The sequence below is a fragment of the Arabidopsis lyrata genome (assembly GCF_000004255.2).
Source record: "Arabidopsis lyrata subsp. lyrata unplaced genomic scaffold ARALYscaffold_1, whole genome shotgun sequence".
Classification (NCBI taxonomy): Eukaryota; Viridiplantae; Streptophyta; class Magnoliopsida; order Brassicales; family Brassicaceae; genus Arabidopsis; species Arabidopsis lyrata.
Window position 1 is genome coordinate 6638495 of NW_003302555.1, and position 25939 is coordinate 6664433.

The following is a 25939-nucleotide window of genomic DNA, read 5'->3' on the forward strand; positions in this document are numbered from 1 at the left end:
ATCTATGTGAAGGTAAAATCTCAGAAAAGGAAAGAGAGAGAAACAACATCAGTCACTGTTTTTATCCAACTTTACTACTGAATTACTGTGAATAATATGTTACATCTAAATGTTAGAATCTTTGGGTCATAAATCTTTCTACCAAAAAAATAAAATAAAAAGAAAGACTTTTAAAAAGAAGAAAGGGAATCAGAGAGGTAGGTGACTCTCGGCTCAGATTATCTCTGAGGCTGATCAGATGCAGAGGCTCCAACGGAAGGTGCAGTGGCTGCCCCGCTAGCCGACCCGTTCTCAGCAGGTGGAGCGACTCCCCATTTACTTTCAGACTCGAGCGGTTCGAATATGTGCACTCCCCCGTCTGAGAGACCAACTGCAAACATGTTTGGTTCTTGCGGATGTGCCGCAATCACTAGTGGATGTACGTTTGAATTGCTGCACAAGTGAATAAGAGGAGCTTTATGACGTGTAAACCACTAACCAATTGATGTATTGAAACATTCTTTCCGAAATTTAAAGATTCCTTTTGAAAAATTCAAGATTCCTGTTTACCTGAGGCTAGCTGGTAGATACGCAGAAGGGTTGACCCGGCAACGCAATCTTAGATTTGCAGAGCTAAATACACAAACTGTTGCATCCATAAAACTCGCGTAGACCAATTGGCTATCGCATGAGAATGTGGCATGAGTGATTGGAGCTAATGATTCTCGTACAGCCCACTGAAACAATGAATTCATTAATCATCTTTCAAATGCAATAAATTGCAGACCTTAGAGAGAACGGACTAGAAATAAAATACCTGTTTCATGCATTCGAGCTTGGTCGTTTCGTATATAGCGAGCTGCGTCTCGTGCACAACGAGGAAGTGAGCTTGATCTTGATGGAACTGAACACGCGTATCTGAAGGGGCACTGTTTGGTCTTCCCTGTGGAAGTGGCAAAACCTTGCTTCTCTGCTTTTCCCATCCATCTGTGTTCCAAACACAGAGCTGCAACAAAAACATTTAAAAGACTATTGATCTTCTCTTCATTGATTCTCAAAAAAAAAAAAAAAAACCAAGATGGTCTAAGGCGGGAACCTGTGCATCTGCTCCAGACGAAACCAACACGTTTAATACGTTGGAGAAGGCAAGACCAGTTATTCTCTTTGAATGACCTTTAAGTTTACTCTTCACCTGCAGGAGCAAACAAGGAACATGATGGCCCTATTAACAAACAGAACACTTCATCTTCTTTTCTACATTCTTCTCTGGAGTTTTCGATGCATTACCTCATCAACACGGACGTTATAAATCTGAATCGTGCTATCATCCATTCCGATAGCGATGATATTGTTGTCTTGAGGATGAAAAGCAAGAAAAGTTGCAGCCGGCGGTGGGGGCATGAAAGTCGCCATTGTCTGCAAATTATAAGCCTAGAACAGTCAGTCAAATTGCATACACTGAACATCAAATGGTAAGCATCTGTATGTCCGCATTACCTTAAACGTCATCATGTTAAATAAGGAGATCTTTCCTCCGGAGGCTGACATTACATATGAATCATTCTTGGATAAAGCAAAACAAGGTACAGCTTCCTCGGTAGTATTGGTTTCAGCAACGTCGTTAGTCATGAGGATCCCACTAGCTGGTTGCCACTGCTGAGGCGGTAAAGAAGCTGTCGCCTACACGAATGAATCACGGAAAGTCGAGATGTAAAGATCAGTGAAACTCATCATTATTTGACCAAGAAAGAGAGTCAATTTCACCTTTCCAGTTGCGTTGCGCTCATTCCGCTGCCATTTCCATAGAAGATGAATGGCGTTTGATGCCAAAGCCAAAATTGCGTTTCCCGAATTCGTGAAAATCAATCTTGATATCTGCCAAAAGGCAACGGCTCTATTGTCAGAAAAAAACAGCGATATATATAGCCTATACATAGCTCAGAAAATGTATATTTTATATACCTTGGCGACTCTCAGATTCTCAGGGAGTCTCAGTGACCTGCATTGAGAAGGCTCGCTGACTTCAGTAAGCTTCCATATCTTAGACTTATCATTTGATTCTTCAGTAATCACTGGCTTCACATCCACCATATTCCGCGAATCTCCATTCTATAAAAGGCAAGTGATGAATGATAGAAAGATAAAATAAAATGAGTGAGAGAACAAAAAATAATGGTATTTATTACCATTCCTTGGATGGAAACTACATTGGCTGATCGATCTGCGTGACCAGCACTCGTTGCAGCAGCTGCCGCTGCCGCTGCAATGCTGTTTATTGCAGGCTGCAAATGTAGAATGAAGTGTTGACAAAATCTTTCAATTGGGCGTAAGTAATTTAAAGCTTAGCTTAGATTTACCTTGGAGGATTCAGATGATATGTTCTCAAAAGTGTGCAATAGCCTTAGACCATCTGAGTTGGCCATAATCTTGATCACATTCTCGTTTCCAGACACGGCCAAGAGAGAGCCTTCCTTGTTAAACCGGATACGCGGGCTTGCCTAGTTTAATATATTAGAAGCGCAACTTAAGAAGAAACTCCAAAAGAATATCTGAAAACTTTTCTAATTAGGCTTTTTTGTTTATGTACCTGGAGGCCTCCATCGCCATCAATGGCAGTTAAAAGCTGTACAGTGTCCATATCCCAGAACTTGATGGAGAAATCATCACCCGCAGCTAGATAACGGTTTTTCGTTGTATCAAACTGCACAACACCTAGAGAACGCTTGTGGAATCCTTGATAAGTTCTTTTAACAGCTCCTTCGCTTTCATTCCACTCAACAATGAAAGACTCTCCATCTTTACTCGTCCCACAAGAGAATAGCCTAGTACCATCGGCACTATAAGCCATTGTAGTACACCAGCGACCAGGTGCATCATAGTCAACTCGGGAACCCATATTATCATACAACCAAGCCTTAATTTTCCCATCAAGAGCTGTTGAAAATATGAACTTGAAGACAGGAAAAATACAACAGATCAAAAAAAATGAAACATATAATAGAAGGGAGGGAGATTAATGGTGTCAGCTAAGCTTACCTGAATGTTTTCCTTGTAATGAGGACAAACAGAATAAACAGGAGCTTCATGGCCTTCAAAAGTATGCCTTTTGACACCTGTTGCAGCGTCCCAAACCTTGATGGTTTTGTCATCACCACAAGTTATTACACATAGTTGCTTGTTTGGAGTCGAGAAGGAAATATCATTCACACCACCAACATGAGCATCAATCTGAAATAGTCACAATATTACAAGAAAATCCCCAAGGGAAAAGAAGATTGTCAAAAAGAGAGGCTTGTGAATGTTATGAGACCTCAAGGTGTTGCCTCATGTCTTCACCTCCGTGATAAGAATATAGTTGTACAATATGTCTCGAGTAAGCAACTCCTGCAATTCAGAACATTTGGTGACTTATAAAGTTGCGTTCATGTGCAGATATGCATTTAAAGGCGAGTTCTTTACCAAACAAGGAACCGTCAGGGCTCCATATCACACGGTTGACAGAAACGACAGGTTCTTTCACCAGAGCAGCCTGAAGATACAACTAATTCAGTCACTGCAGATTCATAACATATATAAAAATTGTTAGTTGTTGCTATGCACCTGCAAGGGCATTGAACATTTACTCAAATCCCAGACTTTGAAGGTCTTCTGTACTAATCTTTCGCGAGAACCAACTTCCCACAGCCCGATATCACCTACATTTGTACCAACTGGTACAACAATTCAATCGAATTTAGAAAATTGCTGATGATTATTATTATTATTATTACACAGAAGCACATACAGAGAGCAAGAAACAGACCTAGAAGCAGAGTCTGTTTAATTGGATGGAAATCCATGCTCATGGGAGATGAGCCCTGACTCAAAGTTCGCGCAACTGTCTTGGGCAAGTCATCAGGTGCTTTAAAAGCCGGAGTATGACCATGGGCCTGCCCTGAAAATGACATCGGTAACATGTTCACGCCTAGATTCACCTCGTCAGAGATTCCCATTGGCCTTGTTCTTTTTGAGACATGTTCAGAATCTGCTGACGGGTAGTCTAAAGCAGCATTAGTTGGAGGAGTTCTCGGGTGCTTCAATGCAGCTATATCAAAATAGGAAAGGAGTTCCATTGTAAGCACATTACATAGATCACACAAAGTGTGTCTGAAAAAACACACATTTGATAAGCCAGTAGTACCTGGGATTGATGGACCACCAAGTGCAATGGCTCCTGCTGAGACAGCTGGATGTGGGACAGAGGATGGACTAGACATCCAACCAGCAAGAGGCGTTGGAACGGGTGACGCCGTTGGTTGAAATGGCTGGAGACATGACAGTCAAACACTTGGCCTCATGAAAACATAAATACAAATGATAGAAACTAAATTACCCCGTGTGCGCCTAAAGGAGGAAATCCTCCAGCCTTTGGTATTCCTCCAAGCAGAGGATTGTTCACAGGCGATGGAGCCCGTGCGCCATTTGGAGGACCACAAGAGTGATCCACAAAAAGAGTCTTTATATCTGGATTTGGCCTTGGATTTTTACAAAGCTGATGCTGCCAATTTAAGCTGCGAGTTATTCAGTAACAAAAGGTTGAATGAGTTAATAATATACCAACAACTTGAAGTAAATAAGACAAAAAGATTTAGGGACAAAGCAATAAACCTCTGGTTGATCAAAGTCCTCAGCCTTGAATTTCTAAGAGTAGGGAACTGCAATTTATCACGGAACAACGGATTCGCCTCAATCAGCTTTTTGAGTTCCACCAACATGATAGCTCTTGCAGACTTGGTGTCCCCATACTTGGACAGCTGTTCATTCTCCCTAAAAGTTGATCAAACTCAAAACACTTAATACTCTGCATCATCTTTCTTTTGAACTACGGCTAAGAAAATAAAAAGGCTTTAGACTACATTAATCCAATATGACTTTTTACCGGAAGTTCTCCAATGTCAAGAGCTGCGTTATTTCCTTGAAAAGCTCCTCATTAAAAGTTGAAAACACTTTCAAATCCTTCACTAGTATATCCACAGCCTTGGGACGATCATGCCTAGCAAAAAAAAACACCAAGGTCAATCACAAATCAGACTCTTTTTCTTTCGCTATTTCACTGAAAAATTAAAAACAAATCCCCAAGCATTACTTACTTATCCAAAGCCTCGAGATACTTCTGCTTTCTTATCTCGAAGAAAATCTTCATAGAGTATCGATTATCATCTACTTTAGTGAAACCAGAGAGATACTTCTCAACCTCATCCCAATTACCATTGTGCACCTCATCCTCAAAATACTTCATATTGAAGAAAAACCCAGATTCTTGTTCAAGCCTGAACATGACAAAGCAATGCATTAAGTACCAACACAAGAGCTAACAGGTCATTTCGTAACTGTAAGAGCTATAAATAATATAAATTAGATCCAAAGAAATCTACAGAGCAAAAGACTTACTTGTGAACAGTCTCTTTAAACTTCTCTTCATCAAGAAACTGTAAGATCAAGAAAACGAGCTCTCTACTAAGAGAAGACATGTTTTTTTCTCACTTCCTTAAAGACTTTTTCAAGTCAGATTCACAACACCTACCAAAACTATCACCAGATCTGCAATATAAATAATGGCCGAAATGAGCTCAAATCTGAGTTTCGAGATTATGGAAATTAAAAAACACGAAAACAGAACTTAGAAATGAATACTTAAAAACTAAAACTTGAACCTATATCTGAAAAAATATCCAGAAACTTCGCATCTCTGCAGATAACGGAAAAAAAAAAAAGGAAATTTAGGAATTGGGAGATGGGAATTAAAAAGCTTTAAAAGAGAATCTTTTTTACTACATGAAAAAAAAAGCAAAATAATTATCAGAAAGGGTGAAGGAAAAAAAAGCAAAACCCAGAAAAAGTTAGGGCAAAAAGATAAAAATAAAAATCTGAAAAAATAATAAAACTCGAAACAGCTAGAATCCATTAACAGAGGCAAAGGTAAGAAGAAAGAAGCGTGAAGCTTACTTACCATGAAAGAAGAAAGAGAGATCGATGAAGACCACAGAGACGAAATAGGTGATGGATTGATTTTTGGACTCTTTTTCTCTCTATCGAAAAAAGGAAACTTGAAAGAAAGAAAATAAAAAAGCTTCTTCTTCTCTCTCTCTCTATCTAGAGAAAGGGATTTTCTCTCTCTTCGAGATATATATACGGACATTAAAACTTGCAGAAATGGAGATTTTAATAAGAGAAGGTGACAGATAATTGGATGCTCATAAGTAGAGTAAGCTATCACTCTAAGAAAAGCTAACTGAAATAAGCAGGAGTGATAAGTAGACTAGCTTATCACTACGACTTGATCGGCTACATTTCTCGACGTTATCGGCTCGGAATATTAGTTGCCAGCTGTACTCCACGGAGGTATGATCCTCTGCATCGCGATGGGTTTTACACTTATCTGGAAACCGTCAATTTCGTAAGATGGCGCGGAGGACGGAGATCTAACGGTTAGAGTTTCATTCAATGTGTCAGACTTGTCTCCAGATCCCTCGTGGCACGACAAAGCTTTTTATATTGAGTCATTGCCCTCAAGTTTAACTAATATTTACGGATATGACATTAAGAGCCAATTGCTCTTGAAATGCGTTCACTCATCGAACATCACGTGATGGAGAAATGTTCAACTCGTAAAGATGCTACGTCGTCTTTTTTCTCGGCGAGATACGAAATAGTATAATTTATAACTCGGTTATTTATCGCGATTTACACGCGAGAGACGATATGGCTTAGGTTCACTTCATCGTATAAAAAAGAAGAAGAAAACTAATACTAATATTCCAATATTATAGTATTGTTTGAACATTTCTTGGTCCAACATTTTTTTTTTTTTTGGTTTACATGCGAAGATTCTTGGTCCAACATGTTGCTGAACATTATCATTATTTTTGATAATATTATTCTTTTTAACTTTTTCAATACGGGTTAATTTAGTGCATGATTGGTTATTTGGTTGTGCACATTTGTGAAAAATGTAAACGTAATGATGTGGAGAGTAGTTCCTATTAATTCTTTGTATACACAAGAACCACTTGCATTGACTATTATTGTTAAGATGTTCGTGAAAATTTTACACACATTTTTAAAACTTACACATAGTTTCAGTTTTGTTTGTTTATATATTACTACGAGGAGTAGGTAGATCGGAATTAGCTGGATTCTTTCTGTTTAAATAATGGTAGAAGAAGGAAGTATTCCTTTTGTTTTAAAATATATGATGTTCTAAATATTTTTTTTTTTTCAAAATATAAGATGTTTACTATTTTTTATGTAACTTTTAAATACATTTTATATATTATTTCATTTGTATTCTGCACTGTTTTATATTATTGGTTAAATTTTATTGAACTAAATATTAAATACTAGTTGTTAAAAACAAAAAAAAAAATCTTAAAATTTGTGATTTTAGCTAAAACATCTTATATTTTACTCCCTCTGTTTCACAAAGACTGTTATTTTACACTTTTACACACATATTAAGAAAACTATTAAAATTTCTATTATACCTTTTATTAATACACTAAACAAAATTATCTCTCTTATTAATATATTAATGAAATAAGGTTAAAATTGAATTTTTACTCAAAATTTTACATACTCTTTGTGAAACAAAAATAAAACTTTAAAATAATATTTTTTGTGAAACAGAGGGAGTAAAACAGAAAGAGTACATGATTAGATAGCTTGGAAGAAATAATAACACAAGGATTAATTTAAGAATTAATTACGGATTTTGCCCTTTTTTATAGTGGCATTTGTGGATTTTGCCATTTTTTGAATAGTTTGTAGATTTTGTCCTTTTTTAGGTTCCAAAAATATGATTTAACATGCGTTTCACTCGTTATGTTTGGGTTTAGTCGGTTCCATTTGTTCTTAGGGTTTAGTATTTGGTATAAAGTACGTATTTTTGCAAAAAAAATCACAAAATACGTACATTTTTAAGTGTTAAAAAAGGGCAAAATCCGTAAACTATTCAAAAAATGGCATTTTCGTAAGTTTTTCCTAAAAAATGGCATTTTAGACAATAATCCCTTAATTTAAAAGAAACCGAATGTGTATTGTTGAAGCTATAAATGAAATTGTTAAAATATTAGGGGGAGGGAGATATCGATGGAGGATGGGCAATAAATGAGAGTTGTGTAATTTAGAGTCGCACGTTTGAGAGTAATTTGACATCTATCCCGTCCAAACATAAACACTGTTGTCTCACCATCACCACACGTAAAGCGATAACATTTTCAAGTACAAACATATATACTGTAATTGTGATTTACAATTTATTTCATTTAGCGTGTGTGTATATCTATTTTTAGTTTTTTTTTAGGTGTCCACTACGAGTAGTCTACTACTACTAAGAGCATGTTTACTCATGATTCTTTTGTGGGTATCATCCCATGAATAATAATAAAAAAAAATATTTTGGATTGATATTTGGATGAAAAGTATCATTGGGGTGAATCTATTGATACTCATTTTGAGTTTCAACTCATGAAACAATAATAAAAAACTGTTAATAATACTCATTTTGGTTCATGAGTAAACATGCTCTAACAATCCCGAATCGCGAGGTCATAACATAATAAAAAACGATATACTACAAGTAACGAATTTCTTTAAAACGAGCAAAGCATAATATATAACCTCTTTATTTTATTTTTTGCTAAAGTGTAATATCATAACTTACGTATGTTGGATAAACTAATGAAAGGAAGCGTTTGAAAGTTGAAACCATAAAAACCCTTGTTTGAAAAATTGCTAGACGTTAGTCGGGCGTTTAGTATGGGCCTAGCAATTAATCGGAAAATTGGATTAAAATCAGGGATTAATCGGAGATTAGTTTTAGGATTATTTTAATATTTTAAAAATATATTAATCTAATATTGTTTTCAAAATTATAGTAAATGCATAAAAATATATTTTAAGGCAAATTTTTATGATTTTTATTAAAATTTGAACATAAATTATTGTAAAATATCACAAACTTCCAATTCAAATGTTTGAATAACAAAAAAAAAATATTTTATACTTGCAATCGAGGCAGAGAGAGCCGGGTGGGTCTAGCGATTAAGCAGGGATTAATCGGGGTAGGCTGGGATTTTTAGAAGAGAGATAAAAACTAATAAAAGTTTTTTAAAACTGGGTACGTGTTAAAAATATATTATATATCTTTAAATGTATATGTATTATATTTGAAATGTTAGAAATATTTTATCTATACTATTAATTGGAAAGTACTCAAACATAAATAACCTTATAAAGTGTAAAGTATTACAAAAATGCAATTGTTTTTTTTTTAAATAAAAAATAGTAAAATTCTTTAAAGTAATTATTAGTTTCTAATAAATTAAACCCACCTTCTCTCATATTAATTATGGACGGAAATTAAAAAAAAATTTCTAGAAAATTGTTAACCACTGAGAATTGAAAAAATAAGATTTGATATCCAACTAAAATTTTATCTAAATCAATCCTAATAAATTATTCTATATCAAAAATAAAAAGAAAAATAATACCATTTTAATTCAAAATAAAAAACACTATCGTTTAAAAATTTTTTCAATGGAAGATTTTAAAATTGAATTTAAAATTTCGTAAAAAAATTAAATACAAATATTTATGACTCAGTTTTGTTATAATATTTTCACAAGTTTTGAAATATAAAACAAAATTTTATTTCACAATTTCTAAAAAAATGATATTAGATATTAACAAATATTTATATCCCCTATGAAATAAACTCAAATAATGATAAGTAATTATCGTTATGGCCTTCGTTTAGAGAAAGTTTCGGAATATCTAAACAAAAGATTGTACCACCTAATTTCGAAATATTTTGTGTTTTTTTTCTTCTCAACAGGATCTTCCTTAAAACAAATCCATAATACATTGCACACAGTTTTTGAAATAATGTGAACTAATTATATATTTTGCATTCAAAATAAATTATGCAGCAATAGCATATCCCTTTTATAGATGTATCTCAAATTTTAATTTTAGTTCCAAAATCGAATTAATTATGATTAAACAATGAAAAGAAAAATATGCAAAATTTAGCTAGAAACATTAATAAATTTGTTTAAATATATTTATAACTTTAAAAGTATACATATTAATCCCCAAAACTCACAATATATATTGTAATATTGTATGGTATTTAAAAGTAAGAAAACAAGAATTTGGAATATGATTTTAATGGAATAAAATAGAAATAGAAATTACGAGACGAGATGGAAGGGGAACATATATTAAAAATCAAACTAAATACCTAACTGGCATGAGTTCGGGTTATGAGAACTATATAAAATAAATTTGTTTACACACGTAAGTACGTAACCCTGTACATACGTTTTCAGTTACACATACTCTATTTATGACAGATATGGGACCATAATATTTTTATTTTATGTATACGTGACAGATTATGGGACAAAGAATTTATAACAGATACCGGACGAGATATTTTCATGTTCCAAAATAGTTACGCCTAGCTTATATACATGAAATAACCCAAACTAAAACCGAATTCATATCCTATTTAACATATGTAATCAAACTGTTAGAACTATTTTGATTAGTTAAGAAAATAAAAATGTAACACCACTTAACTTTTGCAACTAAATTAGTCCGGATCTTAAAATATAATTATTTATTAACGCAACTGAATTTTGTTCATTACTCTAACTTTATAATATTTATACTATTACGAAGTTCACTAACACAACAAATATTTTATATTTTTAAAATCTCTATAAAAATTTCTATTAAAATTTGTTAGAAATTTTTTAAAATATGAAAACCCGCACGTATGTGCGGGTATGTGCGGGTATGTGCGGGTATGTGCGGGTCATGATCTAGTATCTCTTTAAATGTTAAAAATAGTTTATTGTTTTTTAAGAAAATGGATACGTGTTAACAATATATTACATATATATATTTAAGAAACTCGATACTTGTTAAAAATAAGTTAGAAAGCAAATATGTACGTGTTAAAAGCATTAATTAAATAATATATATATTAAAAACAATTATTATGAGCAACACAAATACATTATAAACCAAATGATTATAGTCTAATGATTAAGTTAGAATGATATAGATTTTGTCATATAGATCACAGTTAGAATAAAAATCCCATCAAATACAAATATACACTCTTAATTTTTTATTTAATCATTACAGATTTTGGAAATACAAAAAAATCTATTTATTTTACAAGTTTCCGAGTTTAGTATGTATTTTAACTCATATCTTATACTGGTAAATTAAAAATAGTTCACAAATTATTAATGTAATTAATAGAGAGAAAAAAATCTGACTTATTAGTGCAAAACTATAGCATAATAAAAATAAAAGGAGAATTGAGCATTGATTGAGGGATGGTGGTTGCATCTTTTTTTTTTTGTTAATAAACAAAGAAAGCTATCCGGCCAAAAGCAAAGCACGTGGGTCCCATCCGGCGTATCTGTCCAAAAGTCTCACTATCACGAGATCAGTGACGCTCTGATCAACCTCAGCCCTAACTTCCTTTTTATTTTTGTTTTCTGATTATTATTGTCACATTTAATGAAAACGAAACGTTATTTATTAATCATTCACGATTTAATAAGTACTGGTTCTAGTACTACACATCTGCCTCTTCTCTATACCGGTAACTGTGCGATAATCCCTCAATTGAATGATAAATCCCACTTCAGATCTCTTTTCATTTGTCTAGATTCTCTTATATTGAACTCAGCTATTGAAATTTTTCATTTAGCAACAACAAACAATCAAACATATAGTTTTTACTAGTATTAGAAATTGTTATTTAATCGTCAAGAAAGTGGTCTTTTATTAAGGCATTATTTATTAGTTTTAGGGATAGGTCACTTTCCATTAATGTATGTGTCCCCTTCTCTTACACGTTCACATAAAGGTTTAATTGCTTTGCCATTTTCCATATTCTTCGTTTTCTTTGCTTTTTTTTTTTTCTTTCTTTTTGGTTCAAATTCTTCGTTTTCTCATATCCCGGTTATATGGCAATATATCGATCGCATTACGAGACATCAACCTTTTGTTATACTACCAATATTTCGTTACTATGTGTTTGACTCATATCATGAGAATTGGTGATGAAAATATACATATAACACGAACACACATTTTAGAAGGCGTATTTTATGGTCAAATATGTATATAGAAGAATCTTCACATTTATTTCCTTAAATCTCTGTCAAAAAATAAATAAATAAAGATAAATTTTTTTTTAATAAAGATAATTGTTTCTCACAATTTTCCCGCCAAAACACTTGTAAAAACCTTTAAAATACCTTGTAAAATTTTTCCATAAAAATTTTTCCCGCCAAAAATTTTTTTTTGCGGAAAAAGTGATTCCACAATTTTTTTGGCAGAAAAAATTTACAAGGTATTTTAAAGGTTTTACGGAGTATTTACAAGTGTTTTGTAAGGTTTTACAATGTATTTTAAAAGGTTTTACAAGGTACTTATAAGGTTTTATAAGGTATTTATAACTTGTAAAACCTTATAAAAAAACTTGTAAAACCTTATAACTTGTAAAACCTTATAAAATAGCTTGTAAAATCTTATAATATCTTATAAATACCTTATAAATACGTTGTAAAATCTTTTAAAATACATTGTAAAACCTTATAAATACCCTATAAAAAACCTTGTAAATTTTTTCCGCCAAAATTTTTTCTGCCAAAAATTTAACGCCAAAAAAATTGTGGAATCACTTTTCCCGCAAAAATTTTTTTTTAGCGGGAAAGTTTTTTGGCGGAAAAAAATTTTACGGGAAAATTTTACAAGGTATTTTAAAGTTTTTACAAGTGTTTTGGCGGGAAAAATTACGGGATCACTTTTCCCGCCAAAAAATATTTTGTATTTTGTGGACTTAATTTTGGTATATTTCCTTATATATTTGTGATATCTTTTATTAAAAGAAGGGTAATTTAGTCATTTTGTACATAAAAAAGGGTATTTTTAAAAATAGACAGCCAAATGGAGCATTTTTGAAAAGGGGTATTGAAAAAGGGGCATTTTTGTGAGTCTCCCTTTTTTTATCTAAAAAAATAAATTTGAAATTCTATTTTCTAATATTGTTTATTTTGTTAAGTGTTTAAGATTGTATAATTGTATTTTGATTGTTAATTTTAAAATTTCATCAGTGCTATTAATATCGTCCCGTAATATCGATCCAAACCCGTCCCACTATAGAACTCCGTCCCATGGAATTAAACATCATTTTGTTATTTTTAATAATATTTTATTTAATAGACATATAATTCGAGTCAATTTAAAAGTTTGATTTATATATATATATATATTTAAATTTTAGTTAATAATAATTAATTCTATATAATGATTTCTGAATTAATTGCGTATGACCGACGGTCAAGATTTAAGATTAAAAACCGGAATAAAAATTGAATGGCCACGATTAAATGTAGAGATTGTTGAGATCCTTTAAGGAAATCGAATTGAATATGGATGTAATTGTGGTAAGGATTAGTTATGCTTAATATATTAGGTTAAGATTTTTTCGAAACAATTTTTTTATGTTAATATCTTTGATTTAATTTTGAAAATCTAAATAATTAATATAATGGCATTTAATCGTAAATAAGTTGGAACTCTAGGATTTATTTTATAAATGTCTCCAAAAATGTATATATAGACTAGATTTTAACCCGCGGTACACCGCGGGGCTATATTTTCTTAAAAAAATCAAAATGTAATTTGTTTGATAGATTATTTTGATTGTTAATTTTAGGATTTCACCCGTGGTATACTATCTTTTATAAATATCAACCCAAACCCGTCCCATCATATTACCCGTCCTGTGAAATTAAACATCATTTAGTTATTTTTCTTTTTAATAATACTTTTATTTAAAAGCTATATAATTCAAGTCAATTTAAAAATTTCTTTTAAATGGTTCCCATAAGATATATATACATATAAATTAAATTTGTATAGAGTTGAAATAATATTAATATTACAAACTTTTTATATAATTTAAATATTATAAATATTTTTAAAAATATGCAATATATATTTTTTGTTATTGAATAAGAGGATATTATGTGTAAGAAATGTAGAAAATAAGAGTTTAATATTTTTATTATGGAGTCGCAAGAAAAATCTTTTATTTCTATACATGTTATTCGTTTATTAATAATAAAAGAAAACAAATCCTTTAAATTAGATATTAACTAAAATAAACGCACCATAATTACTTATTAAGTAACAACCAATAAATTTCACCAAAAAATAGGTAACAACCAATAAATTCTAAACGCATTAATTAAAGAATGAGATATAAAAAAAATATATCAAATAAGATATAAGAATCTTAAAATAATTGAATATCTAAATAATTTAATTGTTAGTGTCGATTTTAATGCCTTCATTAATGTGGATTTTTTTTTTTACAGAGAAATATTTCCTAAAGATTATCACATTAATGACTCAGAAAATTAAGGAAGATATGAATTTATGATTCTCGAAATCGTGTTGGTAATATCTTTAATTAATATTTTTTAAATTTAAATAATTAATGCCAATGGCATTCATCCGTAAATACATTCCAACTCCAGGATTTATTTGCTAAAAGTCATCCAAAAATGTATATATAGATTTATTAGATTATATGTATTATATATTTCACTCAAATAAAGGGCATATTTAATTTATTAAGTGTAACAACAACATAATTCGGAATTAAGACAATGGCCTGTTGTAAACTTCTGTCTTGTACAAAACGCAATGCAGCCTTTTTCCCCTCCTTGTTCAGGCAAACACGGACTTGTATTGAAGCATACATGATCATCCTCTTTTATTCCAAAACCTATTTAAATTAATATAAGATCAATATATATATATATATATATATATATATATATATACATTCATGAAAATGATAAAACTATGTTTATAGTAAAAAGAGCATAACAATCAGCCAGTACCAGAAACAATATCAGATGTTGTACGACAATGAACATAAGATATAACAAGCAGAATGGCGAGAACAAATGCTATCAAATTCTTTTTAGTGATAGCCATTTTATGATATTCTCTTTATTATTATTTTCTGTTTACGATTTTCTCTATACTTCATGCTCATCACACATCTGTATATATAACAAACATTTGTAAAGAGGTATCTTTCAATTTATTTCCATAAGTCAATAGAAAAAGAAAGTAAAGTATTTTCTCACTTAATTAGGTTTGAACATTTGTATTAGTTTTATTCTTTTACACATAAATAGGGAAACAAATAACTTTTTCTTGAATATAAATCTAAGAAAATAAATCGGAAGATTTTCTCCAATTTCATCTCTGACCAATATGCATAGTTTTGTTGTTACTAATAACGGATGAAATAATTGGACTAGATCCTATTATTATTATTTTTTTTTTTTTTTTTGACTAGATCCTATTATATATTGAGTATGATATATATTTTTAATTTATTTAGATTTGATCCTATAATTAGGCATGAACAATAGTGTTATATAGCTTTTATTATTTAGACATAGTTAGGGAAACAAATAAAATTTCATGGAATATAATGGTGTTAATGGTTGGGCTGTATCTTTATGGTACAACTAAAAAAAAACTTAAACCTCCAATATTAAACCAATCAAGCTTTGGGGGATGTATCTTTAGTCAATAAAAAATCTCACAGCCCAAAACAATTTTTTTTTGTTTTTTTGGCTGTAACTCTTAAAATTTCTACAGCATATTTTTGTGTGCTTTAAGAGCTGTAGACATTTTTTCTTCTCCTATATTTAATTTTTTTTTTACTGTATACTAGTGTACATGATAATTTAAATATAAGAAAAAATAACCTATTTATAATACTTTTACTAAAGTGACAGAAAATTATATTAATTATATATGAATGTATATATTTCATTTCATTGTTAAAAATTTTTATATTTTAATATATATTTTCACCAAAAATTGTTTAATGTATTTTGAATATATGAAACTTACTACTCCCTCTGTTCCTTAAAGATTGATGTTTTAGAGTTTTCACATATATTAAGAAACAATCATTGTCTAATTATTTGTCAATTCTTTTTTATATCAAACAATTTTTAATAAGTTTGAACCAATAGTAATATAGAACAGTTAATCATTGCGCCTTGAAGTTTACGATATATTAATATCAGTTAATAAAAAATAAAACAAAAATCTAGAAAATCAATCTTTGTGGAACAAATTAAAAAGCTAGAACATCAAACAGATGGAGTATTTATTATATGTTTCATCTGTTATCTTATGTAATATATTACAAATTTTTAAAATTCATATACTTAAATTATAAATCTATAATACTGAACTAATTTTACCAATCATGCTTAACTATTAAAATACCTACAGAAAAAACCCTACATCTACAGCCAACAACAGATACATCAAAAACGCTACAGCAAAAAAATTACAGCTACAGCTCAACCAATCACCCACTAAATCTAAGATAACAAATTGGAAGATTCTATCCATTTTCATCTCTGACCAATGTGCATAATGTGTTGTTATTAATAAGTAGCTGATGAGGATATATTTTGTATCAGTCTTTAGTAAATGACATGATCAGGAATTTCTGGCTGCAATTTCCCATTGCAGTTTAATTGCATATCATTCTATAGTAAAGTGTATTCTAAGATCGCCCTCACTTGATAGTCTTAATTCCCAAGCTATTTTTAGTTTATTTTGTAAAATAACGAAAGCAAAGTAGATTCCAAAACACTGGTATTATACATAATACTACCGTGCTAACTTTTTTAGTTATAAAATACAAGAGTGACCCATAAACAAAAAAGTAAGATCCCACTGGGTTCGCTCCTTTCCCCACACCGTGATTGATGGTCACCCTCCTCCATTCTCCACACTCTCACACAATTTCTCGATATTCTCTACGTTACGTACCCACCACTCCCATCTTTTCTTTTATTACTCACACAAGCATGGGTTTACTTTATCTGTAAAATTACATCCCCATTTCCTCGAATAAAATTTGGAAAATGAATAACCCACCACTAATACTAAATCAATATTTTGTTTTGTGTATGTGTTTTCACTTTTGACCCTTTTAATTTGCACTTTAATTAAATTAAATATAGTCCCTCTTTACGCCTCAACTACCTTAACGACGAAGCCCGCTACTTGCACAAAAGTCAACAAAGCCCCCCCCACTCACTTTCCCTCTATATATATATCATCTCCTACACAAACACAAACACAAACACAAACACAAACCTTCTTCAATGGAAGATTGGTGGTTTTCATGGCTCTCGAGAACAAACCTTGAACCTTCTCTCATCCACGGATACGGTCTTTCCTTCTCTCAGAACGAGCTCGAACACGAAGATATTTCTTACTTCAACCACGAATTTCTCCAAAGCATGGGAATCTCCATCGCCAAACACCGTCTCGAGATTCTCAAACTCGCTCGTCGAGATCGCAAGAACTCTCATCCTCTCACCTCTCGATCCATCTCCAGAATCGTGGTTGCGATTAAGAATACCGGTAAATGTTTCTCCGACCACGTACGCGCCTGGATCCGCCGTGAAGAAGAGGAGTCGTCGTCTCGAGCTCTGGTGTTAGTGCCGAAGAAGACTAGCAGCAGCGGGATTGGGAAGTGGAGAGGTGGATTTCTGAAGAGGAACAAGAGATCTGTGATGCCGAGCAATGGAAATGGCGGATTCGAGAAGCAAGAGAGGTTGTTGTTGACCAATGGGACTCCTTGTAGAATCGATAGCTTCTCAAGTCCCATGGTTTTCGATTACAGTTTCAAGGATGAGAAACTTTCTGCTCAAGATACCAAATGGGATTCAATGTTTCAGAATCTCAAACCTACTTAGAGAAAAATCTCCCAAGTTCTGTTCTGTTTTGGATTCAAGTTCTTCTTCTTTCTTTATATCAGATTGATGGTGAGAGATGAGGTTTTAGGGTTCTTCCACCATGGTTTCTTGATATTTTTGTCTTTGTGTGTTGGAGTGTGTGATTAGGCTAATTAATTTTTGTTAGTTAACAATTAGAAAAAACAATTTGAGTGGAGGTGTCAGGTGTGTGTGGGTCTGTGTAATGAGTCTGTCTCTTCAGTCTTTGCTTTTGGCCTAAGTCTCTGTTCCAGTCAATACTTCTTTACAGCTTTTACTTACCGCTTTACATATTAAAAGTCTGCTTACACATATAACCATGAGTCCATGACATTAAGCCTGCTTTAGTGATCTTACTTACTCTTGAGGTAGCCGGTAAAATCTTGAGCCGTATAGAGATTGATAAACCGGTCTTATCCTAATAGATAGAATCACGCCGAGAATCGCTGCAACCCCACAGACGCTAGATAGGATCACGAAAGTCAGCTTGAAACACTCTGGTCCGTAACAAGTCGAGCTTCCTTGTTTAATAGCCTCAGCATCATACAAACGACCAGCTAGTAAACCGGATAAGAGAACTGCACCAATTGGGTTTCCTAGAATCATGAAACTGTAGATGATGCCAAAATGCTCGAGTCCAAAGAGCTCAGATGCTGTAGGAACCATGAGTGCGTACTGAAACCCGTAGCATGTGCCTAGAAGCGCGGTTGCCGGATAGAGAGTGGCGGTTGAAGAGAGAGCGTAGAGAATGAAAGCAAGTACCATGAGAAACTGTGCTAATGTCATCCACACGGTTCTCGGCATAGCTCTTGACTTGACAAAGTGCTCTGAGATAGCACCTGAGCTAAGCCGGCCAACAAAGTTGAAGAAACTAAAGAGGCATAAGAGGACTGTTGTGTTATCAATACCAACTGCAATCCCAACCTGAGCCAAGTTGTTTAAAACTGTGACACCAGAGCCAACACCTAGGAAGTAAAGAAACCATAGAAGCCAGAAATCAGCTTTGACCAAAGCTTCTCTCATTCTAAAATCCTCTCCTCTCCTCGGTCCTCTCTTCTTCTGAACCGCTCCTCCTCCCTCAGCTAAAAGGGTCTGTATATCTGAAGCATCATTCTCCTCCATCTCAATGAAACTTCCAAGAGACGAAGAGGGTCTCAGCAACGGGTTGGTTGGATTACTCTCTCCTCCTTCCGCAGATTCGGCAAGAGGGTTCGGTTTCTTCACGGACTTTTTCCGGAATAATGTCATCTTGACAGGAATTGCAAGAGGAGACACCAGAAGAACAATCACTAAACCAACCAGTGTATATGTAACGCTACTGCTTACTGGGATCAAATTGCCAACCACAGTGATGATTAAAACAATGACAGCAGCTAAACAGGCCATGGATTGAGTGAAAACGAAATGGACATGCTCAGATGAATCTTCTCCAGAAGCAGGAGCACATGGTCTAATGAAGTACATCATCGCAAAACAGATACTAGGGATTCCGAGGGACAAGAACATCAGCAATTTCGTAGAGGATTGATCAAGAAACACATTGTATATGACAGTGTAAACGGCTCCACCAATTGCAGAATACCCTTTGAGAATTCCGGCAACAGTTCCTCTACTGAGTGGGAAATTCTTCATGTTCGTCACTAAAACTGCTGTCCCAAACCACGCATTGCTATTAGTAGCCACAATAAGCGCAATCCACAACTGCAATTCCCCGTGAAACAAAAAGATCATCTTTTTTTGCATATCAATGGTGTTCTTTTAGTAGTTGAAAGCATCAAAAGAACATCGATTAAACAAGGTAACACAAAATCAAACGATTCACAGACGCATCAAATTAGGGCTGAAAGAAAAAGGTGAAAACTTTTTGACTCACCAGCCAAAAGGGAAGACCAGGAAGAGTCTGAGTAACGGAAAGCCAAATGAGTCCATAGCCAAAGAAGCAAGCACAAGCACCGACAAAGAGGACCATCCATGGAGGAAGCTTGCTACAGGCGTAACCAGGAAGCAAAGCGACGCTCTCTCCGACATCATTGGCAACTCCAAGCATCGTGAGCTGTTGCTGATTGTAACCCAACACCGATTTCAGAGCATGAGAGTATAATGGGAAGTTGTAAGCGTTTCCGGCGGCGATTTCTAGCCATACCGCCGCCGATAAACCAACCCACGGTGGTCGGCTTCCCGATTTAATCACTTGCTTAGGCATTTTCGAGACCGTTGTAATGCTTCTCTCTCGCTCTGTCTTGGATTTTATAAAGTTCTGTCTTTTTTCTTTTTTGGTCAAATAAAAGTTCTTTCCTTTACTGGATAAAAAGGAAATAAACTTTTCATACAAAAAAAAAAGGAAATAAACTCTTCGGTCGGAGTACAATCTTTTTACGAGAGGTTTACGCAATTACACTTTCTAATTTCTATCATAAAATATAACTTTTTCTTTTCCAAAGTAAACAAAGAAAAGAAGTTATGAAGTATTTTTAGAAGTTTAATATGATCAAATGCCAGTAATATGACCAAGATTATAGCATTTGACCTCATTACCCGACTTCAAATTGATGTTATTAAGAAAAACAAACCAAGCTTAAGATGATGCTTGGTTTTACCATATATATACGTGTACACATACATTTTACATTTTCACATGCACATGCAAAGATCAAGTTGGGAGATGAATTCATAACGAGGAAAGAGACTTGCAGAGATATCAAATAAAATCCCCAATTTGAAATCAAAATATTAAATACAGTCATTAATGTGTTGGTAAGAGTCATTAATTTGTATGCTGATCCGCGTGGTATGAAGTTGAGAGAGATATTTTCAAAGCGTTTTAGGTCATGATAATATCACAATTAATTTCAGTCTTTGGAGTATTTTAGAAAAAAAATCTTAATTACGATGTGACATATAACAATCAATAAAACACTATAAGTGTAATATTTCCAGAATGTAAAATGATTCCCTACTTACCAAGTGTTGCTGATGTATTTACAAAAAATGTAAAGTTAGTGTCCACAATACATGTATATGGGGTATTATTCAATCATGGAGTTAAAGTCAATTCTTTAAGATTTTAAATTCGCTTTCTTATATTGTTTTTAAAAATCTGTTTGTGTGGATTTCAAAATCTTGGATTTTGATTCTAATAATTTACTCATAAAACTCCAAAGAGATTTCATTTCAAATGATTTAATATACAAAAATTTTACAAGTCTTTTACGGGGGTGTATTGAAAAAAGAATTTGGAGTGATTTGAGTTTTAATGAGTTTTGAGATGATTTTGGTGAATTTTGGTGAATTAAGGAATTTGATATCAAAACTCTCTCAAATCCCACCTAAAACCATGGGATTTGGATATTTGAATTTTTAACTAAAATGTTCTCTGAAATCCCACCAAAAACCACTCAAGTCATTTCAAATCCACAACTTAAAATGTTTCCAATAACAGTGGATTTGATTGTAGAATTTAAAATCACTAATCCAATAACACTTGATTTTAAAAAGATTTTTAAAATTCATGTTTGAATAACATAAGATTTATCTTTTTAATACAAATCATTTCAAATCCTTTATTGAATACACCCCCCTTAGTTTTGAATAACACTGGATTTTTTTTTTTGGTAATCGATAGGAGACAATGTCTCCTATGCTAATTTATTAAAATAAAAAAACTTACAATCGGACATTACGTGAGTACGCAGACCCGTTTATATCCTCCAACATAAATGGATAAACAAGTTCTGGACAAACAGTAAAAGCATGAAAACCAAGCGGTAAAGAAAGCGAATAGTTCGCTAATTCGTCTGCCAAACGATTAGCTTCCATATACACATGTGAGATACGGACTATCCAGTCCCTCGATAAAAAGCCATAGCACAGACGTACTAGGAAAGACAACGGGTGAGAATCGCTAATCTCCGCTGTAAGAAAACCCACAACCAACTCCGAATCAACCTCCAACTTCAGCCGAGTTATTTTACGCTCCCAAGCAATGTAGAGACCGTAATAAACTCCCCATAACTCTGCCAACGGCGCAGAACATATTCCAACGTTCAAAGAGAAACCACCATACCAACTCCCATCTCCTTGACGTAGGACCCCACCCGCTGCTGCCAAGCCCGGATTACCACGAGATGCTCCATCCGTGTTCAACTTAACCCAACCATCAACCGGTTTCTTCCACGATATCATTCTTTCAATCCTTCCCACCCCTTTCTCTTTAGAGCTCACATTGTGGTGTGCTTGAAACACGTTCTTGGCCAGATCTCTTATAAATTTCACCCTATCCCTGCACTTTCCATTTACACCAAACACATTGCCACATCTCCATTTCCATCCCCACCATATTGCCATTGCAAACAAAGTAGCCCAAGGACACCCATCTACCTCCTTACTATCCCCCAAATTCTCAAACACCCATTCAAGAATTGATTGATTAAAGAAGGTACCTCTCTTCCGCGGAGGTAGAATTCTGGTCCAAATACCAAACATCGCAGGACAATCCCGAAGCACGTGAATTATCGTTTCCTCCCCTCCCTTACAAACCTGACAAATCCCGGTGTCACTCAAATGACGTCTTTGTCTCTCCATATTGGTCATTATCACTTGGTTAACCCCCAACCAAAAAAAGACTTTCACTCTCTCAGGCAAAAAAAGACTTGAATAATACTGGATTTTAATGAAGTATTTTAAATCTTAGTTGAATAATATCAAACTTTTAAAATCTAATGAAGTATTTTTTTTTTTCTGAGCAAATCTAATGAGGTATAAGATCCAATAACACCAGATTTTACAGTTAGATTTAAAAATCATTAGTTGAGTAACACTGGATTAGTGTTGAATTTCAATTCTATTAAAATCCATTGAATAACACCACCTAAGTATTATCTGTATGTGAGAAAATGAAGAAGTAGAAAACAAAGTTTAGAAGGATTAGAGATTGGTAGTGTGGTGAAGAAGAAATTGGACGTAGTTGCTGTGTCAGGAGGCATCGGCGTGGTGGGTTTCTATTTTCTCTGGGTGATGTGAAATGCTCGTAACGAAACGATGCAGAAGATACTGTGCAAAATTGTGTTGTTGGTTTTGTCTCCAAACGTTGCGTTTCTCAGTCGTTTAAAGTGAATCCGCAAATGAAGCATTTTGAGTTTTCTATTTTACACACTGTTTATGCACAGCTCAGCACACTAGACAGTCTACACTAGAGCACACAATGGCACAAAACTTAGACTAATGCCTTTTTGGTTGTTTGATATGCTTTGAAACAGTAAGAATCACAGAGCTCCCATTAAAGACTTGAGAGATCCATCAGATTCAGGAAGCGGCTACAAATTCTCCCAAGTTCCGTGTTTTGAGCTGAAAGTTCCACCGCCAAATTGTTGTGCGTACTCACAGATCACATCCCGCACACAAGCATCCCATGTCTTGGCTATGTCTTTGAGCGACATTGGCTGTGAAAGACCTTTTAACAATATGTTGCACCTTGCCATAGCTTTGGAAGAAAGGTCCTCCTTCTCTTTGCTGTTTAAGATACCAGACCGTGTTAAGGTAAAAGAGGATGATGCAGTTTCTTATAGAGGGTTAGGATTTTGGAGAAGATTTTAACTATATGGTACATGTTACCTCGAGTCGGTATGAAAAGAAATATGTATCTATCTACTTGAGACTGAAGGATCTTCCTTGTACCTGGTTTCGCCCGGGAGTGTGTCCACAAGAGATGGAGAGCCGTTGGGGTAGGTACAAGGAACCAGCAGACGCAATGGTCGAATAGGAGCCTGTGATAGATAGAGGCCATGATTACCATATTTTTAAAAGGATAACTGAAATGATATTTTCAAAAAATGTTAAACTAAATGACCATGATTACCATTTGTGTTAATGAGAGATGAGCCTCCAAGGCTGGGGTGAGAGAAACAGCTATAAACGAGAACCTAACTGTTGTTCCTTTACACTCTTTGCTTGATGTTGCTTTCTCACTAGGATAAGCAGCATCTTCATCATTAATAATCTCAACAACTGTATCTATCAGCCGTTGGTTTATTTCCTTGATTTCCTCCAAAAGGGCATGCTCGGTCTGCAGTCCAAGATTGAGTCTTCAAAATAAGAAAATTGAAATCTTGGGCTTCCAAATTTTATGTGCTGAGTGTGTGTGTTTGTATAAACTTTGCAGATATACCTAAGGGAAGTGTAACTGAAAACCATACCTCAGTTCTTGCCTTCTTGCCACCACAAGTCACAGAAGGTTCCATATCTGATGTTACCAAACCAGCAAACTGCTTGTAGCTATCACCAACGCTTCCTCCCACTGAAGCAACGCTTAATGGCATTGGGGTTGTCTGACGCTTCCTTTTCACGGACGCCACCATTCCCTCCTGCATCATGAAGTTTCTTTCTTGGAGACAGCATTTATTCATTGCAACCAAGTCCTCACCAACTGAAGCTCTTGAATCGTTTCCTGGTACTGAACCAGCTATCTTATCAACCATGCTTACAACAGATCTCACTTACTGCAGAAGAAAGCGCTTGTGGTGAGATGGATTTCACCTGAAATCAACAGAAAGCATACATTAAGATCAGAACAATGTTTCTACGACAAAAGAGGGATGCCAGCAATGACACCGCCCTGTTGCAATATATCCTTCAAAATTAGTAATGTTACTTACAGCTCTAATAAGGCGTTCAATAGGCAGCTCAGTAGCACTCGATTTTCCACAAGTACTTGTCAAAGGATATCTGATATTTTCATCAGGACTAGTAAGCTCCTGAAGGAGAGGAGAGGCAGAGATCCCGGGAGTGCCAATTTCAAGGGATTGAACTACACCTTGCTTGATCTGTTGTGTCCTTGACCCAGCACCCTGCTTGCTCATTGATTGAATCTGCATAGTTGTTTGATTATCATGAGATTGATCTTGAACTGTCTGAGATAGTGGTTGCTGCATAGGCTGAATCTGAGCTTTCGAAAGCTGCCCTTTCTGTACTATCTTTCTCAGACTCTGCTTATTTAAGAAATCTATAATTTCCTTCTCCTTCAAGCCAGGTTTGATATTGCTCTTTGAAAGAGATAGGAATTGTAGCATATTGTCCAACCCTGTCTTGCCTCGTTTCAAATTCTCAAACTGATCTGGTCTTAGTTTCTGCTGCGGAAGAGAATCCTCCTAGAGAGAAAAGGGAATGTATTCAGTAGAAAAGAAACAAACACATAAATGAAAGCTACAACCTCTGTAGGTTTGGGAAGGAACGTAACTATCAGAAGGTTAACTTTCTAGTGGACTATCTGTAAGCATGAGAGTCTCACGAACCTTTTTCTTTGTTAAATGGATAACAAGATTCCTAAGTTGTAGGACTTTCATTTGTAGTAATGAACCGATCTTGCATTGAATTCGTAAAACTCTTTATATAAAGTACTTAGTACTGTTCCAGAGGACGTACACGTGCAAACTAATTTCCTAGTAAAAATGAAAACTGTAACTTACTTGCTGCAACTTGGCTACCACTATCTGGTAGATTTCATTGAGATCTCTGAAGGATGTCTCTTTCATGGATTTGATCTACAAAGACAAGCAATATAATCATACGATTACTCATCATGGTGATATCATCTACGATCAACTGCCTTGTTGCATCTATCACTTGCATGGTGCAAATTGTCTGTAACTCTCTGGTAAAGATATGGTGAATACATCTTTTTCATGGATCTGATCTGTACAGACACATCACAGTGATCCCTCCATGTATCTTTTAACTTGGGGATTCCATTATAGAGATAATCATGAGAAACAATCAAGATTCAAAAAGGGATATTGATTACCTTTTGGTAAAGCTCCTCTCGCCAATCATCTCCATTTGCATTTGGATCTAAATAAAAGGCAAAAGCGAGTTCATCATCAGACTGTGTATAATGCTAAAACCCTAAAGTTAGAGAAACAAGTATCCCCATTAAACCATCATCTAAGTTGTAATGCAATTCAATGATGCAAAAAGGTTGACCTAGGGCTTAATCATTACTACTCGAACCCAAGGGTTTGCTATTTTTAGTCTCTCCGTAGGCTAAAACTTACGCGATC

General features: G+C 34.0%; 5 protein-coding genes across 6 annotated transcripts; 1 reads left to right on the top strand and 4 right to left on the bottom strand.

Annotated features, from left to right (window-relative positions):
- Positions 1-5: 5 nt before the first annotated feature.
- On the bottom strand, positions 6-6114 carry LOC9326186 (protein TOPLESS). Of its 2 annotated transcripts, XM_021014989.1 has the most exons (24): positions 5969-6114; positions 5673-5707; positions 5410-5559; positions 5109-5288; positions 4898-5011; positions 4627-4785; positions 4352-4529; positions 4160-4283; positions 3782-4063; positions 3580-3689; positions 3439-3508; positions 3290-3363; positions 3016-3207; positions 2567-2929; positions 2337-2477; positions 2166-2261; positions 1942-2088; positions 1744-1854; positions 1477-1659; positions 1267-1395; positions 1076-1171; positions 797-985; positions 550-716; positions 6-432 (listed from the first exon to the last, which is right to left on the bottom strand). In XM_021014989.1, exons 3-24 carry the CDS (start codon positions 5487-5489, stop codon positions 219-221), a joined length of 3399 nt encoding a protein of 1132 aa, XP_020870648.1. In that variant the 5' UTR covers positions 5490-5559; positions 5673-5707; positions 5969-6114; the 3' UTR covers positions 6-218. The 2 variants fall into 2 exon arrangements, with proteins under 2 accessions (XP_020870648.1, XP_020870647.1); XM_021014988.1 differs by lacking the exon at positions 5673-5707.
- Positions 6115-14643: 8529 nt separating this feature from the next.
- On the bottom strand, positions 14644-15132 carry LOC9328940 (putative defensin-like protein 110). Its single transcript, XM_002892832.2, has 2 exons — positions 14964-15132; positions 14644-14845 (listed from the first exon to the last, which is right to left on the bottom strand). Exons 1-2 carry the CDS (start codon positions 15058-15060, stop codon positions 14691-14693), a joined length of 252 nt encoding a protein of 83 aa, XP_002892878.1. The 5' UTR covers positions 15061-15132; the 3' UTR covers positions 14644-14690.
- A 2038-nt stretch (positions 15133-17170) lies between these two features.
- Positions 17171-18169, top strand: LOC9328941. Its single transcript, XM_002890078.2, has one exon. It carries the CDS (start codon positions 17274-17276, stop codon positions 17868-17870), a length of 597 nt encoding a protein of 198 aa, XP_002890124.1. The 5' UTR covers positions 17171-17273; the 3' UTR covers positions 17871-18169.
- Positions 18095-20230, bottom strand: LOC9326187 (protein NUCLEAR FUSION DEFECTIVE 4). The gene is made up of 2 exons (XM_002892833.2): positions 19762-20230; positions 18095-19589 (listed from the first exon to the last, which is right to left on the bottom strand). Exons 1-2 carry the CDS (start codon positions 20089-20091, stop codon positions 18246-18248), a joined length of 1674 nt encoding a protein of 557 aa, XP_002892879.1. The 5' UTR covers positions 20092-20230; the 3' UTR covers positions 18095-18245.
- Positions 20231-23955: 3725 nt separating this feature from the next.
- Positions 23956-25492, bottom strand: LOC9328942 (probable mediator of RNA polymerase II transcription subunit 15b). The gene is given in 7 exon segments (XM_021010939.1): positions 23956-24170; positions 24173-24236; positions 24239-24380; positions 24382-24419; positions 24539-25030; positions 25349-25396; positions 25398-25492. Coding segments are annotated over 7 exon segments (888 nt in total). The 5' UTR covers positions 25464-25492; the 3' UTR covers positions 23956-24132.
- Between the last annotated feature and the right edge of the window lie 447 nt (positions 25493-25939).

What these genes read in the sequence shown, in the direction of transcription:
- LOC9328941 (XM_002890078.2), top strand. Translation starts at nt 17,274, where the DNA reads ATGGAAGATTGGTGGTTTTCATGGCTCTCGAGAACAAACCTTGAACCT.
- LOC9326187 (XM_002892833.2), bottom strand. Translation starts at nt 20,091, where the DNA reads ATGCCTAAGCAAGTGATTAAATCGGGAAGCCGACCACCGTGGGTTGGT. An exon ending in CTGGTCTTCCCTTTTGGCTG is followed by an intron (nt 19,590 to 19,761) that starts GTGAGTCAAAAA and finishes GGGGAATTGCAG; the next exon opens with TTGTGGATTGCGCTTATTGT.
- LOC9326186 (XM_021014988.1), bottom strand. Translation starts at nt 5,489, where the DNA reads ATGTCTTCTCTTAGTAGAGAGCTCGTTTTCTTGATCTTACAGTTTCTT. An exon ending in AGGACTTTGATCAACCAGAG is followed by an intron (nt 4,530 to 4,626) that starts GTTTATTGCTTT and finishes AATAACTCGCAG; the next exon opens with CTTAAATTGGCAGCATCAGC. An exon ending in TAAACAGACTCTGCTTCTAG is followed by an intron (nt 3,690 to 3,781) that starts GTCTGTTTCTTG and finishes TTGTTGTACCAG; the next exon opens with TTGGTACAAATGTAGGTGAT.
- LOC9328940 (XM_002892832.2), bottom strand. Translation starts at nt 15,060, where the DNA reads ATGGCTATCACTAAAAAGAATTTGATAGCATTTGTTCTCGCCATTCTG. An exon ending in AACATCTGATATTGTTTCTG is followed by an intron (nt 14,846 to 14,963) that starts GTACTGGCTGAT and finishes TAATTTAAATAG; the next exon opens with GTTTTGGAATAAAAGAGGAT.